Source organism: Myxocyprinus asiaticus, chromosome 9 (genome assembly GCF_019703515.2).
Source record: "Myxocyprinus asiaticus isolate MX2 ecotype Aquarium Trade chromosome 9, UBuf_Myxa_2, whole genome shotgun sequence".
Taxonomy (NCBI): Eukaryota; Metazoa; Chordata; class Actinopteri; order Cypriniformes; family Catostomidae; genus Myxocyprinus; species Myxocyprinus asiaticus.
In genome coordinates this window covers 5,949,125-5,958,105 of record NC_059352.1, presented here as the reverse complement: position 1 = coordinate 5,958,105, position 8,981 = coordinate 5,949,125, and the positions used below count along the sequence as shown (strand labels likewise).

The 8,981-nt window shown below is 35.5% G+C and overlaps 1 protein-coding gene across 2 annotated transcripts; it reads right to left on the bottom strand.

Moving 5' to 3' along the window:
* Window positions 1–1,319: 1,319 nt before the first annotated feature.
* LOC127446441 (transmembrane protein 74B-like) lies at window positions 1,320–8,300 on the bottom strand. 2 transcript variants are annotated; one of them, XM_051707345.1, is made up of 2 exons: window positions 8,224–8,300; window positions 1,320–7,444 (listed from the first exon to the last, which is right to left on the bottom strand). In XM_051707345.1, the coding sequence occupies exon 2, from the start codon at window positions 7,393–7,395 to the stop codon at window positions 6,691–6,693; it is 705 nt and encodes a 234-aa protein (XP_051563305.1). In that variant the 5' UTR covers window positions 7,396–7,444; window positions 8,224–8,300; the 3' UTR covers window positions 1,320–6,690. The 2 variants fall into 2 exon arrangements, with proteins under 2 accessions (XP_051563305.1, XP_051563306.1); XM_051707346.1 differs by lacking the exon at window positions 8,224–8,300 and adding an exon at window positions 8,126–8,218.
* Window positions 8,301–8,981: the final 681 nt, after the last annotated feature.

Sequence of the window (8,981 nt, the reverse complement as noted above, 5' to 3'; positions counted from 1 at the left end):
TCTTTAAAATAAAGACAGTGTAATCAGATGCATAGATCATTAGATAATCCACACATGGCACATTGTGCTGACAGCACATAATGTGCTGTCTGGCTAAAAACACGTTAGCTTTCCTGAATCAGATGACTTCATTGGAAATGATGTAGTAGGTTGTCCAGCATTATGGAAACCAATCATATTAGGATTCAGATTGCTTCAACCAGAGGTGGAAGTCATCCAAATATGGGCAGAGAGGATCATTCACTCTAATTACATATGAACACCAGGAGATGGCACCATGTCCATGACACAGACTCAGTGATGTCTCAGATGACACAGAATGGAACTGAATGAGATCTCATAACACGTGGGGCAGGGCGGGGACGGGTCGTGATTCCGCACACACATAGAGAGAGTTACGGGCAGCTGCCCGACACCTGTGTGTGTCTCTTTTGGTTCAGTTTATAATTCAACTATTATTTATATTACCAAGCCGGTTCTTGCCTCCTCCTTTCCATTGAGAGTGTTATATCATGCCTGCATGCTTTGGAGAGAGAGAGCATAATTTTAGTTGTTGTATTTGCATGTCTATTTAGTTCTTATGCACAATTATCTTTTATTTGTTTGGAGATGTTTTTGGACACTAGAATAAATTATTTTTGTAATGCTATAAGTTTTGATTGCTTTGTCGTATCAACATTGTACTCAGTTACAGGTGACATGAATAGGAACAAAACAAAAGCAGTTTTTCAGAGCTACCTTATTTACACCCTAAGATATATAATGTCAAATCAGTAAAATAAGAAAAAAACATAAATTTTAGGCTAGAGTTTTTGTTTTGTTTTTCAGTGGCTTCTTTGGCTGAAAGTCTCAATATATATCATAATGTTTATTATTACAAAAATGTAAAAGTTTTCTTTAAAATTATACCAAAAACTTGACCATCCTTTTATTTATTTTTTTAAGTAGCCTTTAATTTTGGGTATGCCACTGAAGCAGGAAATCTTTAAAAACACTTTCAGAGCTTAAAGGGCTAAAATTCATGTTTCATGTATTTTGTAAATTGTTCAGATTGTCATATACTACACTGTAATACAACTCTATTTAAAAAAAAATGTTTTATCTTACCTGTTTTATTTCACAGCCAAGCTGTCATCTTGTACAAACACTGACAGCTTCTGTACATAAATAAAATTTACACTAACAAAAAAGTACCAGTTTTAGTATCATAGTTTAGGAATATGGTAATCATTTAGTGTCATGTGAAAGTGCTATTTCACACCATTATTGTACCATTGTACCACTACAGTAATTAATCAGTCAATTCAATTGAACGGTATAGCAACAAATAGGTTTATTTCACGCATGGTAACAGTATAAAAAAGATGAAACATTTGCTTTTAACATATAGGAAAACGTACAGCCTTGAAATGCACAACTCACCTTGTACACATGCTAATTCAAATACCCCTGCTTTCTAGATTCAAAGGCAGAGAAAAAGAGTGACTGACCCAAAAGTACCATGGTACTGCACTCAATTTAAAAAAAGAAATAACAGTCAGTATGGCCCACACAAGTACTGTGCACACTGTTTAACCTCTGCAGTATGAGCTCTCTAGGAATTATTTAGCTTGCTGCCATTGTTAATCTTCACAGAGTTTATAATTATGTTAATTTGGTAAGAAAAGAAGAGCAGCTGCATCTGATTATCCCAAACAAGGACAAGCTTCATAATTGTGCTCATTTGGAATTTCAGGGCCCGGATGTATTATAGTTTGTTCTCTGGCTATGATTGGAATGGCATACTACTCTTACTGTTTCTGCAGTAGGTAGTATATATACTGTGCTTAGAATGCAAAAATGACAGTACTTTTGCCTAAATGTGCATTTACAACAAAACACACTGCGCGGAATGCCACTGTGTCCCTCCGTGATTTTTAACATCACTTTTGTTATTCATTATTTGAAAAACTATATTTAAAGATAATAACTTACTGAATTAAACATGCTGAGGACATATGACAACAATGTACCATAGAATTGGTTGAACCATTTATCGTTGCATACAGTTTCACATATTTGTTTATTTTAAAGTAAGCAAAGTATATAGTATATACCATGCAGTATGCTAGTATTCCATTCCCAACATAGCCAATGTGACTTTCTCTTTCATGTTCAGTTTAAAACACCCATCTATAAATTGACCCTTGGGGTTATAGCTGTTGAGACAGTAAAACACTTCATAATGCCACTTCAACTTTGAGTGAAAAACATTCATATAGTGGCTTGTGCATGAGCAACGCGATTGTGTTAAAAGACCAACAGTAGGTTTGTGTACAACAGACTTGGTGTAATGGCCAGATAAATGCTTAGCGTGCTCAATACTAATGCCTCTGTGCTTACAAGACTATATTTTAATTTAAGACATAAAAGCAATTTACCATTTTCCGCTCTCCAGGTATCTTTTCACATCACACTATAACCAACCAACATCTTAAAGTTTATAAATGACATATATTGACTATAATTTTGTGATGCAATGAAAAAAAATTATTGGATATCAAAACATAGTACAGCAAATCCATTATACTTTCATCAGCATTTAAACAGCACAAAGTAGTGATGCATCAAGCAGCACATGAATGTCGGTTTTGACATAATATTCTAAACAGAGTTTTAAAATCCATGTTAGAGGCATCACACTTTATACACCACCAAATTTTTCAAAAGGACAATATATATAGTAAACTTCAAACAATGATTAGACTTTCATTGTCATAGTAAATGTATTATGTAAAGATTCATATTTAAAACCTGGAATGTCATTTACTTTTCCTAGAAAGTAAATAAACAATGATTTAACCATTGATATTTTATTCATAATGCTATTGGAGTGATCTGCCTTGGATACTATGTGCTCACATTAACCACTGGATGCCAACTGCTTTACATTTCAGTGTAACAGTGACAAATATTTGTCAAAGTCTATCATTGTTTTTTCTTTTCTCAAAATTTTACCCTGTCTTGTTTGTTTCAAGGAATGGTACGGGCTTAATACAAGTTCAAGTTTAAGCTCAATCGACAGCATTTGTGGCATAATGTTGATTACCACAAAAATTAATTTAGACTCGTCCCTCCTATTCTTTAAAAAAAGCAATAATCTGGGTTACACTGAGGCACTTACAATGGAAGTGAATGGGGCCAATCCGTAAACATTCAAATAATCACTGTTTCAAAATTATAGCCACAAGACATAAACAATATGTGTGTTAATATTATTTTAGAGTGATACAATTGCTTACTAATCTTTGCTGTGTACAGTTATATCAAATTTTACTACTTCGTCGCCATGGTGACGAAATGCTGTAAACCCTAAAATACTAAAACGACCACAAAAATGACCACAACATCTTAACAGCTCAAATAATACACGAGTTTTAACAGAATAATTAATACAAGTGCTTTTATAAAATTAAAAGCTTCACATTTCTGTCTTTAAACCCTCCAAAAATTGGCCCCATTCACTTCCATTGTAAGTGCCTCACTGAAACTTCGATTTAAAAAAAAAAAAAATAAAAATAAAAAACAATAAGAAAAGGATGGACAAGTCAAAAATATATTTTGTGGTAATCAACATCACAGCACAAATGCTGTCAATTGAGCTTAATTATAAAGTTATTTTAAATGTTCACACACACACACAAAAAAAACAAAAAAAAACAAGAATTCATAACCACCTTAATTCTACATTGACCTGAAATACAAATTATTGTTAACTGATTAGTGAAATAATGTTCCATGAAGTAAATCAAGTGCACTTTTGAAAATGCTTTTGATCATTTTTTGGCTTTATACTCTATTAGTTAACATATGTATTAGTTTAGCCAATTGCTCGTATAAAGCTGTGCTGCACAGAGAAATATTCTATGAGTGTACACATTTTCTATATATACCACATATCCGTAAATATAACATTACAGGTAAATCTTTACATTTAAGATGGGTAACACGTCTGCCATTCTTAGGTTTATGCTTTGTTTGATTACAATCTTGCTGTATTTTTAACAGTATTCTTTAAAAAATTACTACCTCAGCTGGAAAATGAAGCTATAGGTGCAGACAGCTTTATAATCAAGTACACATGAATGTCAAATATGGTCGTGATGTCCTCTGCTTATGTTACAATAACTTTGTCTTTAAAGGGGTGAGCAGCATATTATTAAAGCATAAAGTATAGCTGTTTTGTCAGTTGTCCATTGAGAAAACAACCACCAAAGATCTTTTTTAACCTGAACATTGATATGGCAATATATATTTTCTACTGAAATCTAGGCAATTTGCACCATTACAGTAAAAGTTCACATTTTTGTTATTATTCAGCACAAATCTACTAAATTACCATATATGGCAGATATTGTAAAATAGATATTTTGTTTAAAATGTTAAGCATTCATATGTCTGTTCCTTGGTTGCAATAGACATTGTCCTCTACTCCAGCAGTACGAGGTGATGAAAGTGAGTGTCTGACAAGTGTATGACCACATAAACATTAAAGTCCTATGCAAAACACTAATAGCATACAAATACAAACAAGCCTAAATGTGTTCACGGTATACAGAGAAAATTAGTAACGTTTTAAGGCATATTGCATCCTTGGATAATAACTGCTTGCTTGTATATATTACACTCATAGTGCCTTTAAGTGATGTTATAGATTATAAAGACATTTAGTTCAAGTTATGTAAAGTAGCTGATGGCGGTTTATTTTGCAGCATGTTGAGTTATAATATGCCTTTATGACCATTGGCCATTGTGCTTTCATACAAAGGCCTGCTTTCAATTGTCTTTTTGAATGTTTAAATTCTCTTTCAGCACCAACTATCACATTTTGTGTTTCGCACATTTTCCTACAGCTTGATGATTAGTACTTGCAAGGCAGCACTGTACTGACATTCTTAAAATACTCTATTTGTACTTAAAAAACAATTTCAGGCCACATCCACACTAATACGTTTTAATGCATTTTGCTCCACAGAAAAACGGAGTGTTTCAAAAACAATGACCTTAGTAAACTGAAAACTGAGTTTTCGAATGGAAATATATTAGTGTGGATGTGGCATCGGTCTATTTTTAAGATGTATGCATTTTAACTGTATGACAAATTTCCATCAAACTGAATTGAATAATAGATTAAATATTCTGCATTTTTGTAAATTAAGCATGAATTTGAAGTATTTCAGTTTATTTACTTTAAGGTGCTGTAAGCGATTTTAGTCATTGTACTTCCACCAGATTGAGCCGTTGAATTAGCCACGCCCCCTCTTCCCAAAACCCGGCACTCCAAAGATACCAAATGAGCTTTATTGAGGCTAACATTATGCAGAAACAGTTGTTAAAAACAACAGCTGCAAAATAGCGCCCTCAGCTGACAATTGTTATGAGCAACATGGCATAAAAATGGCAGTAAGACTCAATAATTCGCTGCAACTCCAATACTGTGAGAACGAGCAAAATGTTTGACAGGTCGAAAGCATCAGAGACTGCGGCCCGCGGACACATTTTTGTTTGTTGTTTACAGACTCTAGAGTTGTCACAGAGACCAGTGAGATATCTCAGGACACTTATTTCATTAATATCTCTCAGGGAGTAGGAACATTTTTTTACATAACTTTCCAAGAAAAAATTGCTTACAACACCTTTAACATTATGCTTCATTCATTATATGTACATTTTGTTCAAGATTACTCAATTCAGTTTGATGGAAATGTGTCATACCTAAAAACCGACTGAAATATTTTTTGAGCGTTTCTTCTTGGCAATTTTCTGCAACTAATTGAGCAGGATTTTTTTTTATCCAAATATTCAAACCTTTTTCAGTTGTCGATTCTCACTATGCCGAGCATTTTATTGGACAAAATTTGGCTACACCCACAAGTGCAAGATGATGTCATCAATATTTTGGTCATTTTTCCAGGAAGATAAAGACTGTCGATTTTAAATGTGTATATCGGCGAAAAGAAATGTTGTTAACTTTTAAGAGTAGCATTGGCTGAAATCCACACAACTCCAAATCTGATCTTTAAAACTTTTTACTACCTGCAAGCACTGGTATTTCCTTAATGAAATGTATGGAGTTATATATGTGCCACAATTCTGCACACGCAAAATTATCTCTGATAAATTTCTGCGCTTGCAAGATTAAATTTTGAGTGCACAAAAAGTTCTTTTGCACGATGATATTTTGTGTGCAAAAACATTTTCTGCATGCGCAAGACGATATTTTGAGCGCTCAAAAAGTTATTTTGCATGCGCACAATGATATTTTGAGTGCAAAAAAATGTCTGCATGCACAAGATGATATTTAAGGAGCACAAAACATTTTCTGCACGTGCAAGATGATATTCTGAGCACACAAAGAATGTTCTGCACATGTAAGATGATATTTTGAGGACATAAAAAGTTATTTTGCACACGCTTGAACCCAGTTTTGTAAAGCAATGTATCTTCTTGCAACGATAAATTCATTTTGAGCAAACGAAAAGCAATTTTGCGCTTGAGTAAAGTTTATTTGAATGTGAATTTGCTCAGGATTCTTACATTTTGCTTTCTTCTCCTACCCACTCTGCGTGCAAAATACCTTTTTGTGCGCTCAAAATATTATTTTGTGCGTGCAGAATTGTGGCACAAGTATAACTCCATAGAAATGCAGTTCTAGTTGACCGTAATTCGGTTCTGCTTCGTGTTTTGCGTTCCAGAAGGAACTCGATTACCGTTCGCAGCGTCGGCGGTGGCGTTCGGTTCACATTCCACGAGCGTTTCCCGCCCTTCACCCTCAGCCAACTGCTTCATTCTCATATTAATAGATCCGTACGATTTCATGGGTCTTCTAGCGAAAGTCCTCCGTCGGTACAGTTCACCTTTGCATATAGAGACCATTAACAAAATAGATAACAACATTCCTCCCATAGTAAGCAAACCAAGTCCCGCAATAATGCATTTGTCGAGGTGAGAACCGAGTTGTGCATAGTACATCTCCAGTTTCTCCATTTGGCGCGCTGTCACTTGGTCCGGATTGACTTTAGCCTCTCTGGGAATCATATAGGCGATTACCACTAACACAATTCCGCTCACGAGGAACACCAGCGCGAATATGAACCCATAATCCACCGAATGGTCGTGATACTCGAGCTCATGTTCGTCGTCGGAACGCGGTGACGGTACTTCCCTATGAGTAGGCAGCGATGCGGGTCCAGATTTTCTGGAGGTAACTCGAATTCTCGTTCCCGTTTCCTCATCTTCGAACGAGGCGTTTTCGATGCCGGTGGCCGCTGTCCGTGGTCCTGACGAGGCCTGATGAGGATCTCGCCTGCTCCCATTCCCCAGTTCACGGAGCTCCACTGCGTTCAGAGACTCCATCGACACCGAGCGCTTGCACTCATGTTGAATCAAATGCCTCTTGTTTCACCTGAGAAGAAAAATAACAATAATAGATGTTTTGTGCCATAAAAGCGTGAAATGAACGTGTCTGAGAGGTTTAACACCAATCAAATGTCACACCATCACATAATCAGCATTGTCTGCTTTTTCCAATGGCGATGTAGTGGCTTCACCAATAGGCTGTTTTAAATATTAGTGGCTAGTTTTTACAAAAATCGTATTTTGTTTTAGTTTTAGAGCATGGAGACATGGCTATAGCCTAAAGTAAAATATGAAATGTTTCAAAACCGTTCACCAATGCAACATCAACTCATCATCAGCCAAACTGAGCCCCGTTGACGTTCGTTGGCATTATGAATTAACAGTTTGTCAACGTCAGATACTACCAGCTGTGCATTCAATTCGTGTTAAATGTGACTAACGTAATGCCTAATTGCTTCTCAAACTGAAAGGGAACATGGTCAATAAACCAAAACACCATGGCAGCTGTAAGCGTGCGCGTAAAATCAATTTTCTCGTGCGCTTTCGCTGAAACTACTATATTATCGACAATAAGCTATACTGACGCGTGCACGCTTATACTATGCATTATACTATGCCTGTTTATTAGGCTATTCTCGAAATGACCTTGCAACACCTCAAGCGTTTTTTTCTTCTTCTTCTTCTTTGAATAGGCTTGTATATAAATAACCAACGTTTAAAAACATACCTAGTGTGCGATAAAGCTTTGATCGATTCTCACTTTATAGCTTCACCGGTGTCGGTTCGTAAATGTTATTGGCAACAATAAATAGTACGCCTTCCTACCTTCTGGCGCGATCACTCCACAGATATCATCGTGACGGTGAGAGGCTGAGAGGAAGACCTTTTCCACGGAGATCTCTGGAGAAGATTTAGCCATGCGCGGAAAAAAAAGGCGTTCAGTTTTCAGCGGAAAAACAAAAGCATATACAATTAAATTCTGCATGTGCACATATGCCTAGGTTATTGTTTATGTACTGTATAGTTGCACCTTCCTTCCTATTATGTCCCTCCCCTGGATCAGCTTCACTGGTGTCTGTCCTCGATGAGGTTTTGTTTAATATATATTAATTCAACATGTCAGTCAGTTTTCCAATCAATGTGTAGATTATTAATAGCCTCAAACAAATTATAAACAGGTTAACCTTCGTTCATATTTTCAATTGCATGGCAAAACGCATGCATTATGTTACAAATAAGCTATAATTCAATAAAACATATGAATTAAGGTTAACCTGTGCAACAAATATATATATATATATATATATATATATATATATATACACACACACACACACAATATAATGCATACATATATACAATACAAACTGTATGTAAATTTTGTGTGTAATTACAAATATTAATTATATATACATACATACATATATATATATACATATATAGTTCATATTCTAACACCATATTAGTAACACCATGGTTAATTGCATTAAACTATGGCTTCCATAGCGGCCTGGGTAGCTCAGCGAGTAAAGATGGGTGAGTTCGAATCCAGGGCATGCTGAGTGACTCCAGCCAGGTCTCCT

Coding starts and splice junctions, on each gene's coding strand:
- LOC127446441 (XM_051707345.1), bottom strand. CDS start 7,395: ATGGAGTCTCTGAACGCAGTGGAGCTCCGTGAACTGGGGAATGGGAGC.